The sequence below is a fragment of the Orycteropus afer genome, unplaced genomic scaffold, assembly GCF_000298275.1.
Source record: "Orycteropus afer afer isolate SDZICR_OR568_19922 unplaced genomic scaffold, OryAfe1.0 scaffold00035, whole genome shotgun sequence".
NCBI classification, from domain to species: domain Eukaryota; kingdom Metazoa; phylum Chordata; class Mammalia; order Tubulidentata; family Orycteropodidae; genus Orycteropus; species Orycteropus afer.
In genome coordinates this window covers 2622055-2642785 of record NW_006921622.1, presented here as the reverse complement: position 1 = coordinate 2642785, position 20731 = coordinate 2622055, and the positions used below count along the sequence as shown (strand labels likewise).

At 41.9% G+C, this 20731-nt stretch overlaps 1 protein-coding gene across 1 annotated transcript in view; it reads left to right on the top strand.

Annotated features, from left to right (window-relative positions):
- The first annotated feature begins 2960 nt into the window (after positions 1 to 2960).
- ST8SIA6 (ST8 alpha-N-acetyl-neuraminide alpha-2,8-sialyltransferase 6) overlaps positions 2961 to 20731 on the top strand; it is a 207346-nt gene continuing 189575 nt past the window's right edge. Inside the window, exons 1-2 of the mRNA XM_007936334.1 lie at positions 2961 to 3052; positions 3604 to 3702. Coding sequence (XP_007934525.1) covers positions 2961 to 3052; positions 3604 to 3702 — 191 coding nt within the window. The remainder of the gene's footprint in view (positions 3053 to 3603; positions 3703 to 20731) is intronic.

Genomic DNA, 20731 nt, shown 5'->3' with positions numbered 1-20731 from the left:
ATAAACAGCTGGATCTGTAAAATTGTCTTAGATAAAAGTAGACCTCTTTCTTGATTATTACATATTTTGACAACAATCATGAGCTAAGGAAGGAAATTACATTTTCAGTTACATTTATATTTAGTATTTTTCATCACTTTCTTATAGTTTTATTCATTGAACAAATATTCATTGATCAACTACTATGTACAAAGTTCTGGTTTGTTTTCAACGAAATATTTTTAGTTAGAATAATGTGGAATTGGCTGGTGGTTAAACCCACCAGCCATTCCTTGGAAGGAAGACTGGGCAACCTACTTCTGTAGAGATGTTGTTGTTGTATGCCGTCGAGTCAGCCCCAACTCATAGCGACCTCTCCTTGGGTTTCCGAGGCAGTATCACTAAGGAAGTAGGATTGCCCAACCTTCTTTCCGAGGAGTGGCTGGTGGGTTTGAACCGCCAGCCTTCTGGTTAGCAGTCAAGTGCCTTAGGCACTATGCTACCAGAGCTCCTTGTAGAGATACTGCCTCAGAAACCCAAGGAGGGGTTGCTATGAGTCAGAGCCAACTCATCTGCAAAGAGTTTGATTTTTTTTTTTGTTAATGTGTAATTAGCCAGAGAGGACTCAATATCTTTGTATTTCTGATTATCATTTTCCTCTTCTTGACATACGTAACTAACTCACTGGGGCCAAGCCTACAAGTACCAAAATCAAAAGAATCGTCTTTGAGTTGACTCCTATTCATGGGAACCCCATGTGTATCAGAGTAGAACTGTGCTCCACAGGGTTTTCAATGGCTGATTTTTTGGAAGTAGATCACCAGGACTTTCTTTTAAGGTGCCTATGGGTGGACTCTAACCTCCAACCTTTTAGTTAGCACTTAAACTGCTTAACTGTTTGCATCACTCAGGGACTCCTCTGCAGTACACTGTGTGCCTTATTGAGGTACGTGGCCTACTTGCTCCCCAAATGACTTACATTGGCCTCTAGGAGACTCCATTGAAAAGAAAAGTATTTTTGTCATGTGGGAAAGTTGACTCATTAAAGCCTTTTCAAACCTAAACCTCTTCAGAATAACTGTAGATATTTCTGAGGAGTCTAGCTAGAGCAGTGGTTAAGGTATTCAGCTGCTAATCAAAAGGTCAGCTACTCCATGGGAATAAGATGAGGCAGTTTGTTTCCATAAGATTGGCAGTCTTGGAAACCCTATGGGTCAGTTCTACTCTATCCTATAGGGTTGGTATGGGTCAGAATCAACTTGATGGCATTGGGTTTTGGGTTAGGCATTTCTAAGATGGTGGAGTCCAAGTATTGCTTTTGGAAAAAATTCAAGCACTCCAAGTAGAGTGAGTTGTCTAATAAACTCCCATATATCCATTATAGGGTTAATGTTTATTGGTATTTTGAAAGGGTCAAGTCAGAGACCTGGAAAGCAAGATTAGGGAGGCTGCACAGTGGGGGCTTGGGCAACCTGTGAGCCATGTGTGGACTGGGTAGCTCAGGACTGGAAAAAGGAGACACCCACTCCCAAATCAGTGAGGAACCGGTTTATATCAGATAAAAAAACAAACAAACTCACTGCCATCATTGCCATTAAAAAAACAAAACAAAACAACACAAAAACCCACTACCATTGAGTCAATTCCAACTCATTGTGACCCCTATTGGGTTTCCAAGGCTGTAAATCTTTATGGAAGTAGATTGCCTCATCTTCCTCCTTAGGAGCATCTGGTGGGTTTGAACTGCTCACTTGGGGTTAGCAATCAAATGCCTTATCCACTATGCTACCAGAGCTCCCTTATCACATTGTCATAGGATCACTTTTTTTTTTTTTTCCCACAATGAAATAATAATCAATGATCTAGGCCAAGGGTGTGATGGATTCAAATTCATGAAGGCATCATGTGTTTTCCAAGTAGGACTGTGTCCACTGGGTGTTCATGGCCGTGGCCTTGGAAAGCAGATCAGCAGGCCTTTATTCCAAGGAGGCCTCTAGGTAGGTTTGAACTGCCAGGCCACCAGGGACTCCCTGTAAAGGGCCAGATAGTAAATATTTTAGGCTTTGTGTGCCTATAGTCCCTATTGCCATTACGCAACTCTGCTCTTGTGGTTTAAGAGCTGCCATGGATATTACAAAGGAATGGACATGGATATGTTCCAATAAAATTACAAAACCAGGCAGATTTGGGCTGTATTTGGCCGGTTTACTGGTTTGCCTAAAGATTTTCTGATTCCTGGAAGTTAATTCATTGTCCCTTTAAACTTGAGTTTAATTAAGCGCGAGGAGGTTGTTGTTTCCATTTGGTACCATGATTCACTCAACGAACTAAAAAGTCCATAGAAGCCCTGTGCGTGGGACTATCCACTAGAGCGACCACACAGTTTTAAAAGTTTCTGATGTTGGTCCCTTCTTTCCTGCCACCCCCCCTCCCCCAAGTCCGCTGTCTCAACCGCTGGGACTGAGAGTTGTGGTATGTTTTGGTCTGACGCGTGGGCCTCAGAGAAGAGCACCCGGGCGCTCTGGAGAAGGTGAGGGCGCAGAAAAGTTGGAGACCAATCAGCAGGGAGTTGGGCTCCCGCGCCCCAACCTTCAGGTGACCCCGCGCGGCGGCGGCGGCGGCAGCAGCGGCAGCGATCAGAGCCCGCAGCAGCTCCAAGCGCCTCCGGGAGGAAAGGCGGCGAGCTCGGCAAATCGTCATCTGCAATCGGAGAGCCGAAATAAGCAGTCCAGGGCTGTGTGGGAGAAGAGAGAGCGAGAAAGCGGCGTCTTCTCTTGTCCCCAAGACTGTGCAGGCTAGGGAGGGGCGCCCCGAGTCCCCGAGTGTGCGGGCCCGTGCCGCGCGCTGTTGTTGCCCCTAGCCGCCGCCTTTGAACACTGGGGGTGTGCGTGGCTGCGGCCGCGGTGGCGGCGGCGGCGGCGGGAGCAGCGAATCGGGGCCGCCAGGGCTGCGCTTCGCCGCGGCGGCGCCTGTGGCTCAGGATGCGGCCGGGGGGCGCGCTGCTCGCCCTGCTCGGCAGCCTGCTACTGCTGCGCCTTCTCTGGTGCTCAGCCTACGCGCCCGGCCGCTCCAGGTAACCAACCGACCGCGCTCCGGCAGACCAGCACAGACAGTCCGCCCCGCCCGCCCGGGCGCCCAGCCGTGCGCCCTGGGATTCCCAGCCGCTGGTCGACCGACTTGGGCGCGCATACTTTTGGCCTCTTCGAGGAAAAGCCCACGGGCAGCGGCGGGCTGATAGTGCGAGGTTCAAGAGACAGGGTTGGAGGCTAAAGGGTGGGCGGGGAGGTCGCAGAAAGGCGACACTTGAACTGCTTGGGCACCATTTGGGGCCGAGAGGGATCGATCATGGTTGCGAGAGCGCCAGCGTGACTCGCGCTGGGCGAGGAAGCTGGGAAGCGGGCACTTGCCGTCGGTTTCCGCATCAGTATTCTTGGCTCTCTATTCTGGCCCCTGTTGTCCCTTTCTTCCCGCCCTAATCCTCTTCAAACTCGATAATTTGGGTCCTGCCTCGCGAGCAAGGGCGCGCGGAGGATGTGCTGATTAGGCTTCGAGCCAGATGCCGAGCCTGCCGAAGAACTGCTCCCCGCGAGGTGTAACAACTTAGTTTTCTTCCTGGCTGTGCAGGATCTTGTTGGAGGAGAGCAGGGAGGCCACCCACGGCACTCCCGCAGCGTTGAGGATGCTCAGGAGCCCCGCGACCCTGATACCACGCACCACGAACAGGTACAGGCGGCGCGGAGCTGCGAGCGGGCAGGTGCTGCCGGGTCGCCGGCGCGGGATGGGGCGCGGCTGCATCCGCAGGACTAGCTTGGAGTTGTTTGGTTGGGATTAAACGATAGCGTGTGATTATGTGTGTTCGTGCGCTTATGTGTGTTCGTGCGCTCGTGCGTGTGTGTAACTTCACACTCGCAACCTGCCTTTTAAAAGCCTATTCCTGGATGGGACTGTTCTTCGAACCAAGTGAGATACTAAAACAGCTGCACTAAAAACAAAAACTGGGTGCCGAGTTTCCCTCTTGACACTGGTGTTGAAAATCCCTGAGAGAAGCAGCTCAATATGTCTTTGTTGAGGGATTTTATTGATTTGCTTTTTTGTCTTCTGTGCTTTAAAGTGCACCAGTGTTAAGATTTAGGTTTGGAAGAATGGAATTCTGTGCACGTTGTTGAGAATGTCTTTGGCCTTAATAAGTGTCTTAATCTTTCTCTTTATCATTCATAAACATATTATCCACGTGCAGTAGTTATTTGGCTCTTTTTTTTTCTGATTATAAAAGTAATACATGCCTGATGATGAAAGTTAGACAACAATATATAAAAGAAATAATACTCACTCAGAGTCCACCACTTAAAGATGAGGTTAAGGTTTTGGGTAATTTTCTTTCATTCTTTTTCCTATACACAAATATTTAAAAAATATAGTTAAGATTATACTTTATATATATATATATTCCTTTTTCATCAAAAAAATATACATATATACATGTCACTGACATTTTTTTTCCAAATCATTACTTTGACTCTTGCATAATTCATTATATGAAGTGCCATAATCTATTTAACTGTTTCCATTTTTAGACATTTAGGTTATTTCCTGTTTTTATTTTGTTTGCTATCAAGAATTCTATTAAAGTGTACATCCTTTCATGTAAATCTTTATCTTCATTTCAATTTAAATCTTAGAATGGACTGATAGAACTTGGATTATTAGGTCAAGAACATGTACATTTTAGGTTCTAAACATATATTGTCAATTGATTCCTAAAAGTGTTGAATTAATTAACATTTTCACCAGCAGAAGGTTCTTTATGCCTTGACACTGCTATTATTATTGCAATCTTTTACACTGTTTTTTACCCTCTATTTCTCTTTCTTGAATCCATTTTCTTCTGTGTATCCATCTGTATATTCTTAATCTTCTGATTGCATGACTCAGGGCTCCTATGTGGCTCTGCATGGTCATAGGAAGGGTCTGGGAATGCCTGGAAGACAGGAACAATACTGCTTGCCACCCTCACACCTCCCCCCCCCCCCCAATCAACTGCAGTTGAATTCACCAGCTGCTGTGCAGGAGAAAAGACCTGGTGATCTGCTCCCATAAAAATTATAACCTAGGAAACCCTATGGGGCATTTCTACTCTGTTCTATAGGGTCTATGACTGGGACCCAATTTGACAGCCCACAACAACGACAAGAAATCCTGGAGTAACAAAAGCTTTTCAGAAAAATATTGGCCTGTAGTTTTATTGTACACAGGTTTGGAATTTATAGGTAGTTCAACCTTACAATGAACTGGGGAGCATTCCATCTCTTTCCAAATTCTGGGACTATTATACCTACTGGGATTGCCTCTTTGGAAAGTTTGAAAGAATGCACTAATTAAATTATGTGGTTCTAGGCCTATTTTGAATTTTTCAGTTTCTTTGGCACACTTCTTTTCTACTTGGCACACTTCTTGAGATAATACATGCAATTTTTTTTTTCCTGAATATGATCCATTTTATGAAGATTTTTTGTTTTTTTACCATTTTGTTGTTTTTAAAGCCTTTTTGTCTTTTGATCTATTTGATATCCCCCTTTTTATTTATGAAGGAGCTCTGGTGGTATAGTGGTTAAGGCATTTGGCTGCTAGCCCAGAGGTCAGTGGTTTGTGTTCGTCAGGCACAGCTCAGAAGAAAGATGAGACAGTCTGCTTTCATAAAGATTTACAGCCTTGGAAACCCAATGTGAGTTGCTGAGTTGGAATTGACTTGATGACAATGATTTTTTTTTTCATTTATGATTCTAATTATTTGTGTTTCAGGGGTACATATTTTAATCCACCATACTACTTGGATGTGTAGAGAAATTTGTAATTTCTTAATTTTTCTGTAACTAGTCTGATTTTCCTTCATGAGCAGCATATTCTGTGTAATGATGCTAATAGTGATAATGATAGCCAATACCTACTGAACCCTTCTTATGGACCAGGGACTGATCTGTACCTTATAATTATTAATTCATTTAATCCTCAGAAACTACTAAGAGATATAAATTATTACTGTCCTCACTTAAAAGATGAGGAAACTGAGGCACAGAGAAATTAACTAAATTGCCCAAAGTGACAGAGTTAACAAATTGTGGAGCTAGTGTCAAGCACAGGCCATGTGGATCCTGATTCCCACATTCTTAATCTCCCTACTATGTTTACTTTTATAAGCAGAGATTTGTGTGTGTCTGAAATATTTAATGTAGATTAAAATTTAGTCATATGTGACAAATTTAAGCATTTCTTTAATATTTATTCTTTGTAAGAACAAATGTTCAGTCTCAAATTGCTCCTACAATCTCTTCCAACCTTAAAATGACATCCAAGTGTATGGAGGAAGGGGCTTAGATGATGTGGTGGTAAAGGTTTATGGTCATGAAACTTTTTTTTACATGAACCATCCTTTCACTCCTCTAAGGGCTAGGATGATTATGTCCCTTTTCCACTTGGTAGCTGGGTACCTGAAATTTGCAGCTTGTGATTCCCTCAGCCATTTTCCCCTCAGGCATTGCCCCTGCTGGTACTCCCTGTCTGTCTTGGCCTTACCCGAGTGCCCACTGATGGTATAGACCTCTAGGAGATTTGATGATTTCCTTTTGATCCTACCCCAGGCTGTCACTCTGCAGCATTTGCTACAATGCTGTCTCAGCCAGTTATAGCTAGCTGTTCCCACAGCCAGACTCCCAGGTATTTCTGGACTCCCCCTTGGTTGGTTCAGGAAAACTAAATGTCAGAATCTCCTTCTACTTACCCCAAGTAGATGTGACCCTTTTGTTGTTGTTGGTTGCTGTTGAGTGGATTCTGACTTATAACAACTCCAAGTGTGCAGAGTAGAGTTGCTCCATAGAGTTTTCAAAGCTGTGAGCTTTGGAAAGCAGACTTGCCTTCTGAGACATCTCTGGGTGGTTAGTAGTTGAGTGCTTAACCATTTGCACCAGCCAGGGGCTCCACTCTAGGTTAATTTCCACAGGATAGACTGCCCAAGAGATGATTTCAGAATCTTAACTGAGTGAGAAGGAGATCTGGTGGTGTAATGGTTAAGAGCTCAGTGGCTAACCAAAAGGTTTGAGGTTCAAATCCAGCAGCAGCTCTATGGGAGAAAAGACTTGGTGATCTTTTCCTGTAAAGATTACAGCCTCGCGAATTATGGGGCAGGTCTACTCTGCCCTATAGGGTCATTAGGAATCAGAATCCACAAAAGAAAAACACAGTTGGGAGAAGGGACGAAAGCCCCTCTGCCCTTGGTACCCTCACCTTTCTCTATCTCCAAGCCATAACTCTCCACTTCCTTTATTTTTCTTGTTCCCACCCTAGACTGGACATTGCCAGTCTTTACCTTTCCTCATATTTTCCTTTTTTCTTGCCTCAGACCCCTAGGCTTGACTCAAACCTAAGCCTAAATGGTAAATTGTGGGACTAAGGAGAGGCAAGGAAATTAGGAAGACTCCAGATAAAGTTTCTTCCACGTAAAGTAATTAATATGTTTAAAGATGGAGAATGAAAGGAATTTGGAAAATCTTTTGTCTGGGGTGTAGCTAAACTTATTTTGCTTGCTTAAAGCTTGATATTACCTTACCTTTCTCTCTGTTTTTTAAGTGAAAAATCTTAATCTCTCCATCATTCCACAATGGATGCCTCAAAATGACAAGGTAAAGGTTCTGTACTGAGAAAGATAAAGGAGAAAATTATACTAATGATTTTCAGAATATGATCCTATTACAATACATTGTTTCTCTTTCTAATGTTCCTTAAAGATTATCATTGTTGGTTGGTTTGTTTTTTCAGATAACTAGCTCTTGGATTTATTTACCAATTCTCATATATTTCCATGTTTTCTTCTTCTTTTCTTTTTTCAACTTAATTCTTGAAGTAAATGCTTGCTGTATTTATTTTTTCCCTTTCTCGTTGTAAGAACTATGATTTTTCCTTTGAATGCAGCTTTGGACCCATTCCTTAATTAAGGATACATAGAGCTCTAGTTTTTAAAAATATGTTGTGAATATTAAAACTATATTATGATTTATTTTTTAACTTTGCATTATCATCATCATTATTTAGGAGAGTACTTTTAGATTTTCCAAGTAGTTGGAATATTTTTCATAAATATCAATTTAATATTTTTTTGTTAGTAATTTAAATTTTTATTTGAATATAAAAAATAAAGAAAAAAAAATCCTGCCATAATGTGGTGAATTCACAAACACTTAATAATTAGAAATGTTGTTGTTGTTATGTGCCATCGAGTCAGACCTCACTCATAGTGACCCCTCCTTAGGTTTCCGAGGCAGTATCACTACAGAAGTAGATTGCCCAACCTTCCTTCCAAGGAGTGGCTGGTAGGTTTGAACCGCCAGACTTCTGGTTAGTAGTCAAGTGCCTTAGGCACTGTGCTACCAGAGCTCCCAAATAGAAATGTAGGGTTGAATTATTGTGAGGTTAATCAAATGACCTGTAGTTAAGTAAGCCTGTGTAACTAACTGGCTTGGAATTCCAGGGTCCATCCACAGGACCTATCCAAGTCTTGGTTCCAGTTGGGTATCTTTTAGTGGCCGATATCCATTCTGCTTAAATATCCATAATAATCATTTAGGATCCTTTGGTGGTTAGGACTTTCCAAACAGCTGTAGCAATTTTATGATTTTTTTTTTAACCTTGGACAATGTCATTTTGATATTGAATAGTTGATTGTTATAAGGAGAGTCTACCTTCTTAGAGTTATTATTCACCTTGTAGACTTGTCTATTGTTTGAAAATTCAGACCAAGATCCATAATCTCTGGGGTTCCACTAGTCTATCCAACCAGTAAGCCTGGTCTTTCTTAACAATTTTGAGTTTTGTTCCACATTTTTTCCCCATTCTGTCTAGGACCTCCTGTTGTGAACCCTTTCAGAGCAGTTGGTAGTGGTAGATTCATAACAGAAAATTTTGTAAATAGACATTTCTGTTTGGAAAGAAATCACTTTTCTATTTTTTACAGTCTGTTATTTGTGCCTGTCCATGGATAATTTTATCCTAAAATATTTTGTCAAATGTGTACCTAGCAAATTAAAAGCAAAGGCTTTCCTGTCCCCCCTATAAAAAAAAAAGCAAAAAAACAGTTTTTCTATTCTCAGTGTTGTTCTAAAATATTTTGTAAAATGTGTACCTAGCAAATTAAAAGCAAAGGCTCTCCTGCCCGCCCACCCCCCAAAAAAGTGTTTCTATTGTCAGTGTTATGGATCTGAAGTTTATGTGGTCCCTTAGCCCTTTGGACTAATTATTTCCATATGTCTTTTGTTTTCTTCACTCTTCCTTGTCCTGAATGAGGAGAGACCAATAGTTGCACCTTATATGGCTGCTCACAAACATTTAAAACCCCAGTTGCTACTTATCACAATAGGAGTAGAACATTGTCTTTCTGGATTATGTTTTACCAATTGACCTTGATGTCCCCCATGGCTATGGTCCTGAGTCCTCAGGCCCCATGACTCACTACCTCAGGGTTTTTGGTTATGGCTAAGAAGTTTTCATAACTTTTCCTCCTCTATGCTCTACTGTATTCATGGATTTATTTGCAGCATATTTAAGTACATATACAGAAATATTCTCTCTCAAGCCTATATATATTTGTGGCTATAGTCCCATTTTCTTTCCTATACATGTTCAACTCATGTGTCAATATGCATCCACTCTTAGACTGTAGATTACTGTTATTACTGTTACTGCAGGATCATGTACAAATTTGTATTTACCTCTGTTGCCTTTAACTCTTCTACTTCTCCCAGCATCTTCCTTCCCTTCCTCATTTTTGTGCTGACCTCCCCCTTATTGTATATTGCCTTTCCCTTCACCCAAGTGAGTATGTGTCTAACCTCTAGTTAATGGTTCACCCTCCCTTCCATTTCCAATCCTGATAACCATCAAAGAATGTTTCTTTTTGTATGAAAACCTTTTCTTGACTTTTTTACAATAGTGGTGCCATACAATGTTTGTCCTTTTGTAGTTGCCTAATTTCATTCAGTGTAATATCCTCTAGGTTCATCCATGTTGTGAGATGCTTGCAGGTTCATCGTTGTTCTTTAAAATTGTGTTCTATTCCGTTGTGTGTATGTACTATAGTTTGTTCATTCATCTGTTGATGGGCATTTAGGTTGTTTCCATATTTTTGCTGTTGTGAATAGTACTGTAATGAAAATGGCTGTACAACAATTCTATGAATTTCCTGGTTAGTTGGTGCCAGTGTCTTTGGCTCCTCTGGGATGACTGGATGATGAATTTGCCAGAGATACAGGGATCCTTATCTCCACTTCTTTGTTTTCCCTGGGAGGTTTGGTTGCATTTCCCTTAATGGCCTTTTTCCTCCCTTCCCTGTTACCCTTTCTCCCTGCAGAAGAACTTTGACTTGCCCTTGTGGTAAAACTGGGGCTAGACGAAAGACAAATGTCAAAGGCCAGTTATGTTATATTCCAGTTCACATTATTGTAGAGAGTGTTGCTGAAGTTTTTACCGTATTGTTAGATGAACACAAAGAAAAACAAAATTTTCTGTCATTTCAATATGTAAAAAGGGACTACTATTAACTATTAATATTTACTACCTTTTCAACATCTTTCATGGACATTGTTGTTAGTTGCTATGAAAATGGCATGGGGGAGGTGTGTTACTTCCTCTAACTTCACAAGGGGGCAGGAAGATCATATCAGCAGCTCAAGGCTGACTCCTATGAGGAGGTCAGACATGGCTCTACCCTCCAACCTTTTTACCAATTCTGATATCAACTGTCCCTCTCATGGCACTCTTTACTTCTCAGCTAGGTTTGATAACATTCCAGTGGCCACAGAGAACTCAGAGACAATGCTCATGATTATGGAGTTTATTAGGGAAGTAACAAGTTACAGTTCAGGATCAGAAATGACTCAGATACAGTTCTTTGATCAGGACAGACTCTTCTCAACTATGCCTGCAGGTACAGCTCTCTCTGGCCCTAAGCTTTATGGCATCACTACCCCTTGGCCGCTGCCCTGTTTGTACAAGTGTTGCAAAGCTTTTTTAGCTCAGCCAGTAAGTGCCAGAGGCACCCTACTCCATCATTAAGCCTTGGCCTGAAGGCATTCAGCTCTAGCTTTGTGGATCGGCAGACCTAGCTCCATCAGTTGCCCAGAGGCACCCTGTTCCACCAGTAAGCTCCCTGCTGGAAGGTGCAGTGCTCAGCTTTCTTGCCTAGTCTCCTGTTGGTCTCCTGGTTCTGCTGCCTTTCCTGCTGCTGTTTCTCTGCCACTGCTCCTCAGGTACTGCTTCTCACTGTCTCTGCTGTGTTACAGTTCTGTCTCCTGGGCTGAGGAAGTTCGCAGCACAGGGATCCCAGGTCCAAAGGACTCACTCCACTCCTGTCTCTTCTTCTTGGTGGTAGTCAGGTCTCCCCTTTCTGCCTCTGGGATGGCTCATTTTAAGCCTAGAGGGATGGCAAAATTGAATAATCCCCTTGTTAGAGTTCCATATACCTTATTTGCATGGTCCCACCCCCACAAGTGTGTTGTTGTTGTTGTTGTTGTTATGTGCCGTTGAGTCGGCCCCGACTCATAGCGACCCCTCCTTGGGTTTCCGAGGCAGTATCACTACGGTAGGATTGCCCAACCTTCCTTCCGAGGAGTGGTTGGTGGGTTTGAACCGCCAGCCGTCTGGTTAGCAGGCAAGTGTCTTAGCCACTATGCTACCAGAGCTCCTACAATTACAGACCCCGTCTAGAAGGGTCATATTATAACTGCAATTGCCATCAAGTCAACTCTGGTACATGGTGACCTTATGTATAACAGAAGCAAGCAATGCCTAGTCCTGTGCCATCTCCATGATTTTCAATGTGTAAGCCCATTGTTGAGGCTATTTATGTAAATCCATTTCATTGAGAGTTTTCCTCATTTTTGGTGACCCTGCACTTTACCAAACATGATGTCCTTCTCTTGTGATTGGTCTTTCCTGATGAATGTCCAAAATAAGCATTATGTATTGGATGGCTCTCCCATAGTGTCTGGGTGTCTGTGAGGGATTACTCTATGTCTGTCTTCTGTTGTTTCTATATGGACTGCAGGTATTTTGTATCACTGGTGTCTGTGCAAGATTAGCCTCAGCTGAATCTATCCTTGGTCTAGAGTATACTACGATCTCAGGACCATAGTACTGGGGGACACCAGACTCAATTGGCACAACAAAATACATAAAAGCCTTATTCCACATTCTACATTGGTGAGTAGCAACTGGAGTCTTAAAAGCTTTCAAGCAGACATCTAAGACACAGCTAATGGTTTCCTAGCATCAGAAGCGAAGAAGAGTGCAAAAAAATACAACGGCATTTAGAAGCTGTGGTGGTTATGTTTGTGTGTCAACTTGGTTGGGCCTGGTTGAGTGGCTGGGCAGCTGGTGGTAGTTGTTTCCCATAATGAGACTGGCAGTCAATTCCATGGTGGGATCTACCACAAGCGGCTGAGTAGCTGCTTTGGGTATGTGGTCTGCTTCCGGTATATAAGAAGCAGCTTTGGGAATGGTCTCTAGCTTATGGCACGCTTGGATCCTGCATGTAGCTGTGTCATTGTTCAGTAGCCTGGCATACTCTGCCAATCTTGGGACTTACAATGGACTTAAGTTAATGGCCTGCCATATGGTTTGGTAACATCGGGACTGTGCCTTTTTATCTGTCGACCTGGGATTTGTCAGCTTCAGCAGCTAGCAGCTGTCTGAGTAAGGAAACGCCTCCAGCTCCAGTGGGCCAGGAGCAGGAGGCAGAGCTGGACTCCAAGGTTGAGGGGCTTTCACCCAGCCCTAGAGCCTGGCACTTTGAACTTGGACTTAAAGACTCCAAATTGTGACAGAATAAACTCCTGTTTGTTAAGGCCATCCTATTTGTGGTATATTCTTATCAGAGCAGCACTAGATAACCAGAACAGAAGCAATCAGCCCTAGGACATGATGGCCCTCAAGACCAGAAGAACTAGATGGTGCCCAGCTACCAATGCCAACCATTCAGGAAAGGATCAAATCTGGAGATCCAGGGTAGAGTGGGAGGGAAAACGTGGAACAAAATTCCAAAACTCAAGAATGACCAGAATTACTGGTTAGATGGAGTCCGATGAGACCCCCGATACTATGGCCCTGGAATACATTCTGTGCCTGGAACAAAACCTACTTGCAGGGGCTGGCTCTGAGTGCAATAGTTAACAAGATGTACATGCAGATCACTCAACCCAGGATAGTGCACCCACATACTCTGTGGTAATAAATCCCTTAGAGACACAGGGCACCAGAGGGGCAACATTCACATGGAGGAAATGCAGGACAAACAGAATTGCATAACTATGAGGGGCACGGGGGAGGGTTACTGGGCAGGGAAAGGAGGAGACTGAGTTAGGGTTGGGCATGGTAAATGGGGAGTGAAGCTAAATGTATATGTAATGTTGAATATAAAACAAGCCCTTAAAAAATAAATAAGTAAATAAAAATAAGCAAGATGAAGTTGACCATTCTTGCTTCTAAAGAGCAAGTGGTAGTTAAGGTTGTGTGTCAGTTTGGCTGGGCCATGGCTTTGAGTGGCTGGGGAGCTGGATGTTCTTATTCCAACAGGCAATTGTAATCACCTCCATGGTGGAATCTGTTGTGAGCTAAGTAAATTACTCTGGAGTGTGACCTGCTTCCAGTATATAAGGAGACAGTTTGTGAATGGTCTCTAACTTTTGGCACATCTAGGTTCTGCATTTGGCTCAATTTTCACCTCCATGGCCTGTCTTGTTGTCTGCTAATCTTGGGATTGTGCCATCTTGTCGATCTTGAGTTCATCAGCCTCAGCAACCAGCAGCTGTTTGAGTCAGAAAAAGCCTCCAGCTCTAGTGAGCGTGAAACAGGAGGCAGAGATAAAGGCAAGGTCGAGGGGCCTTAACCCAGACACTAGAGCCAGCACTTGCACTCGAACTTCTAGCTTCCTAAACTGTAAGAGAATAAATCCCTGTTTGTTAAAGCCATCTACTTGTGGTATGTCTGTTATAGCAGCACTAGAGAAACAAGACAGAGCATATAGTTATTTTGCTATGCATATTTTGGTATGTGTTAGTAACTATTTTTTAACAACATCTGAGCCTTTCTCTAGGAGCTCTGGTGTTGTAGTGGCTAAGGCATATGACTGCTAACCAGAAGGCTGATGGTTCAAACACACCAGTCACTCCTCAGAAGGAAGGTTGGGCAATCTACTTCCATAGCGATACTGCCTTGGAAACCCAAGGAGGGGTCACTATGAATCAGATCTGACTCGACGGTAGTGTTTTTTCGTTTTTCTTTTTTTTTGGGGGGGAAGGGGGGATCTTTCTCTATGTAGTTAACATCCTACTGCAACATGACAGAGAATGGCATTTGAATGTATGGATCTATCATAATGTATTTGTTCTCTCCTTTTTTCACAGGTTATTTTTTGTTTTATACTCTAATATGAATAACCTTAGAATCTTATGCACATTCCTGCATGGTGCCTAAGGCATTTGACTGCTAACTAGAAGGCTGGTGGTTTAAATCCACCAGCCACTCCTTGGAAGGAAGATTGGGCAATCTACTTCCATAGTGGTACCACCTTGGAAACCCAAGGAGGGGTCACTATAAGTCGGATCCGACTTGACAACAGTGAGTTTGGTTTTTTGGTTGTAGAACTGGAAAGACTGGCTCAAAGAATATATGTTGTTGTTGTTGTTATGTGCCATTGAGTAGGACCTGACTCATAGCGACCCCTCCTTGGGTTTCTGAGGCAGTATCACTATGGAAGTAGATTGCCCCATCTTCCTTCTGAGGAGTGGCTGGTGGGTTTGAACCGCCAGCCTTTGTTGCTATGACTTGCCCAACAATTCATCACAGTAGTTGTTCTAGTTTATACTCCTGTTAGCAGTATATGAGAATGACCAGTCACTCAAATGCTTGCCAGCACCGTGTATTAGAATTTTTTTCATCTTTTCTACTTTCATCCTCTAGAGATGAGATTTTATTGATTCTTAATTTGTGTTTATCTCTTTAGTGTTGTCTTCATTTTTTTCATATATTTATTGACTATTTTTTCTTTAAAAAATGACATTACATATCCTAGTCTAATTTTCTATCAAGATATTCTGTTATTGATTTACAAGAGGCTGATATATATCAAGGATCTCTGGTGATGCAGTGGTTCAAGTGGTCAGCTACCAACCAAAAGGTCTGTGATTTGAACTCACTGGCTGCTGCATGAAAGAAAGATGAGGCAGTCGACTTCTGTAAAGATTTACAGCCTTGGAAACCCTATGGGGCAGTTACACTCTGTCCTAAAAGATCACTGTGAGTCGGAATCAACTCAGTGGCAGTGGGTGGTAGTCATATCACTCAGATCTACTTTTGTAAGTTCTGCTTTTGTATGTATGTGCTTCCTATCCTGAGGCAAGGATACATCCTTCATCTTTTAACATTTAGACCTTTAGTCCCTCTACAGTTTCTTTTGGCATATAGCGAAAGGAGCAGGCATTTTATTAAATTATTATTCTATTATGTACTCTCTGCTTTGAGAATCATTTCTTAATCTGAATTACATTACTGTTTAGAAAGCTAGAAATACTATTAAGATTCTCTTTTCAGGGTTTGACATTTGTCCTTTTAAGTGATACCCTCCCCATTTCTTTAGTTCTTTATTTTCATTCATTTTTCTGTCACAAGTCTTGTAATATTTTTATCCTCAGAATGTTGATGATAGTCTTTCTGAACCTTCAAATGATTGAGTAAACAGTATTTTCATACTGAGGCACTGATGTGCTGGATCACAACTCTACCTTTCTTTTTCTTCCTTCTTAAAACTTTCGTAGATTTTGCTTTGTTTGTTTGTTTTACTTTTAGAGCTCTGAAAGAGAAACAAAGTCTATCTTACTCTGTTTTTTCCCCAAAGTAACCTGTTTCATTATTTGTTCTACTGTATCCTCATAGTAGTTCTTCTTTATATTTAAAACTTTAAATTCACAAGGTATGTCTATGCAGTGCCCTCATTTGACTAGTGTGCCTTGGGAAGTAGTAAGCCTTTTCAGGCTCCAGTTATTTTTAAATTCAGGGAAAAACAAAACAAAACATTGCATTATCTCTTTGATTATTTAATGGCTTTATTTTCTGTGAGAGATCTTCATTTTCTATCTTTCACAGCTGTCATTCTTCCTCTGGCGTATTCCTTCTCCTCTACGTAAACAACTTTACTTCTCTTTCAGATTTCAATTTTCTATTTGTCCTTTTCCTCTGCCCTTCTGGACGGCTTATCAAATTTATCCTCCTTATTACTGAATTATTTTTCTGTCGTGTCAATTCTCTGTTTTTGTCTAAAACAGTAAATCTATTACATTTTTATTCTCTACAATTTATTTCTTATTTCAAGCCTGCACCTTTTCATACCAGTTTATATCTTAACATCTAAGCAATCTTTAAAATCTCACGTTCCATTTTTTTATTTCATGTTGTTTTGTATTCTATTGAAAACACAGGGCAAATGCTTTCTAAAGATTCAGAAATCTTATTTATTATATATATAATATATAATAAGATATGGTAGCATAGTGCCTAAGACACTTGACTGCTAACCAGAAGCCTGGCAGTTAAAACTGACGAGCTACTCCTCGGAAGGAGAGTTGGGCAATCTACTTCTGTAGTGATACTGCCTCGGAAACCCAAGGAGGAGTCGCTATGAATTGGGTCCAACTCGATGACAAATAACAACAACAACAATATTCTAATACTATATAATAATTATTATTATTATGTATCATTCTTATAAGGAGCTCTGGTGCTATAGTGCCTAAGGCATTTGACTACTAACCAGAATGTTGGTAGTTCAAACCCACCAGCCACTCTGCAGAAGGAAGATGGGGCAATCTATTTACATAAAGATTTACCAACTCAGAAACCCAAAGGGGGTCGCTATGAGTCAGAATAAACTCGATGGCAGTGAGGTTTTTTTTTGGGGGGGAACATTCTTATAGTGAATATTTTTCAAAAGTATGGTCTTTCTCTGCATCTTGAGAGCAATATTCTCCTCCTTTGTAATGGAATTTCTTCATAGATTTTATGATTTTTTTATTTAGATTTAGGTGTTACCAAATGAAGAGGCCTCTCTCTGATCATCCTGATCAGACAGCATGCTTAGGATAGTTCACTAGAACTCTTTCAGCCCTTGTTGGAGGCTGAAAGTTTCCCCTTTTTTGAGCTTATGCTGAATGAAAGACTCATCTATATAACCCTGAAACAAAATTCTGAAATTTTCTAATTTGAGGTTTTAAATACGGGACCTAAAAGCTATCTCTTGCTCCCATGGCTTGATCCTGTGACTGTTACCCAGTACGTGTACATATTCCTGGGTAATTTCAATCAACCTGGACTTCTGCTACTGCTAGGAATGTTGTTGTTGTTAGCTTCCATCCAGTGCCCACAATTCATGGTGACCCCACGTACAGTGCGATTAGATCCCTGTCATCCATAGGATTTTCATGGGCTAATTTTTCTGAAGCAGATCACCAGGCCTTTCTTCCTAGTCTCTCTTACTTTGACAGTTCTGCTGAATCCTGTTCAGCATCACAGCAACAAGAAGCCAGGAATAGTACATGATAAATGTCACCTAACCAAAAAAACCAAGCCAAACTCGCTACCATGGAGTCGATTCTGACTCGTAGCCACCCCTTTGGGTTTCCAAGATTGTAAATCTTTACAGAAGCAAATTGCCTCATCTTTCTTCCATGGAGAGCTGGTGGGTTCGAACCACTGACCTTTTGGTTAGCCTATTGCCCACTCTTCCTTCCAAGGAGTGGTTGGTGGGTTTGAACCACCAACCTTCTGGTTAGCAGTCAAGTGCCTTAGGCACTATGTTACCAGAGTTCCTAGAAATACTATTAGCAAGAGTAAAAATGGAACTGGAGAAATTACCAGAAACTGATGCACATTTTCACCATAGCCAAATGCCTTAACCACTACACCACTAGAGCCCCTTAAATGTCACCTTAGGGTGTCACAAATGGTTAATGCTTTCAGCTGTTAACCAAAGACTGCATGTTTGAGTCCACCAGGAGGTGCATTGGAAAAATCTTGGCAATCAACTTCCAAAAAATCAGCTATTGAAAACCGTGAAGAGCAGTTCTATTCTGACACACATGAGGTTGCCAAGAGTTGGAGTCAACACACCAACCTATTTTTAAAAATTATTTATTTATTTATTTTTATTTTAAGAGCTTGTTTTACATTCAAAGTCATACGTACATTTAGTTTCATTCCCCATTTGCTATGTCCAACCCTAACCCAGTCTCCTCCCCTCCCTACCCTGCCAACACTTCCCCTGTGCCCCTCATAATTATGCACTCCTGTTTGTTCTGCATTTCCTCAGTTTGAGTGTTGGTCCTTTGATGTCCCACGGTTTATTGCTTTAGGGGATGTATTACCTTGAGTGTGTGGGTGTGGCATCCTGGGTTGAGTGGTCTGCGTGTACACCTTGCTAACCATTGGGCTGAGAGCCCACCCCTGGGAATTAGTTTTATTCCAGGCACCGAATGTATTTCAGGGCCATAGTATTGGGAGTCTCACCAGACTTCATCTGACCAGTAATTCTGGTCATTATTGAGTTTTTGGATATCAACCTATTTTTTTAAACAGTTTTTTATACTGTTCAAGAAGGCTTGGCCCTGGACTTTTGCCATATCAGCGATTCTCATGACTGATTCCTTTCTTGCCCCCTTCCGTTCTTTCAGTGGGGCTTTTAATATATTGTAATTGAGTTATAAACTCAGAAGTCTATAGAAAGAGAGTACTGAGTGAGAAGTTGTACAACAGCACCCAGACAGCCCTTGCTGCCCCAGAAGCTGCTCCCACGACCCAAGTTTCCGGGACAGGGTCTCTATTTCTGAAATAAAGAAAAGTATGCAGTGGGAGGAGGATCTAAGCTCATCTAGTTTTTTTCTACCTGGACCTGCTGTTAAGGAGGTGAAAATTTGCTTCAGTTTCTGGTAATTTCTCCAGTTCTATTTTTACTCTTGCTAATAGTAGTCCCAGGAGCTCTGGTAGCATAGTGCCTAAGGCACTTGACTGCTAACCAGAAGTCTGGTGGTTCAAACTTACCAGCCACTCCTCGGAAGGAAGGTTGGGCAATCTATTTCTATAGTGATATTGCCTTGGAAACCCAAAGAGGGGTTGCTATGAGTCGGGGCTTACTCGGTGGCACATTACAGCAACAACAATAGTACTCCCTTAACCTGACAAATTTCTGAAGCAGCCTATCTGTTGCCATCAAAACATGCTGTTGTTATGTTGTGTACACTAGTATTCTTTCCTAAGAATGTTAATAGTCTGAAAGAGGGAAAATCAGGCAGTGCGTATTCTCTACTGTCTTACTCTAAAAGTTTTAATAGTATATTTGTTTTGACATTTTGTGTTGTGCATATTCATACTGGGATCGTAACTGCAAGCTTCAGAACATTCAAAGTGAGTGTGAACTGGTTGTTAGGTGCCATTGAGTTGCTTCTGACTCATAGCAGCCCTGTGTAGAACCATACAGAACACTGCCCGGTCCTGTACCATCCTTAAAATTGTCATGTTTGAGCCCGTTGTTGCTGCTACCGTGTCAGTCTATTTTTTCCTTTTCTTTGCTGACCCTCTACATTATGAAGCATGTGGTCTTTCTCCAGGGACTGATTCCTCCTGATAACATGACCAAAGTACAAGTCTGGCCATCTTCCTTTGCAAGGAGCATTCTGGTTATACTTCTTCCAAGACCAATTTGTTCATTCTTCTGGAAGTTCACTGTACATTCAATATTCTTCACAAATAACGTAATTCAGATGCATCAGTTCTTTGGTCTTCCTTTTTCATTGTCTAGATTTCAGATGAATATGAGACAGTTGGAAATACTATGGCTTGAGTCAGGCACCTTAGTGCTCAAAGTGTCATCGCTCTAAAGAGGTCTTTTACAGCAGATTTACCTAGTGCAGTTCAATGTCTGATTTCTTGACTGCTGCTTCCATGAGTGTTGATTGTGGATCCAAATAAAATGAAATCCCTGAAAATTTCAGTCTTTTCTCCATTATCATGATGTTTATTGATCCAGCTGTGATTTTTTTTTTGTGGTTTGGGTGAAAATTTAGAGCAAATTCATATTCCTTACAGCTGTTCACATACACTTTGTCTCATGACATTGACTACAATTTATCACAATGGAACAGCTCCCCTCCCACTTCCTCCCAATAGTTACCTCTTCCCCTGTGTCCATCCCTCTATGTACTCCTGCACCCTAAGCTGTCTCCCTGTGCATAAGCAGCCCTTCTTTCTCCCATGCTTGTTCTTTCCAAGGAGTGTATCTACCTCAGATAAATGTTCAACTCATATGCCTGTCTTTTGTTTGACTGGAAGCCACAGGTGTGTGTTCAATTCCAGACCTGAAGGGCAGCTAGGGGCCATAGTCTCAGTGGTTCCACCAGGCTCTATTGGACCAGCAAACCTGGTCCTCCTTTTTTTTTTCTTCCCTCAAATGATTTTGAGTTTTGTTCCACATTGTTCTCCCTCTCTATCCAGGATCTCCTACATAGATCCACCTTCAAGTGGTTGACATTGGTAGCCAGGCACCATCTAGTTCTTCTGGTCTCACAGTCATATAGGCTGCAGACCTCATGGTGTACTAGTCACTAGGACTAATTCTTTCCATGAATCTTTGGTTTCCTTCATTCTTTGCTCTGGATGAGGAGAGACC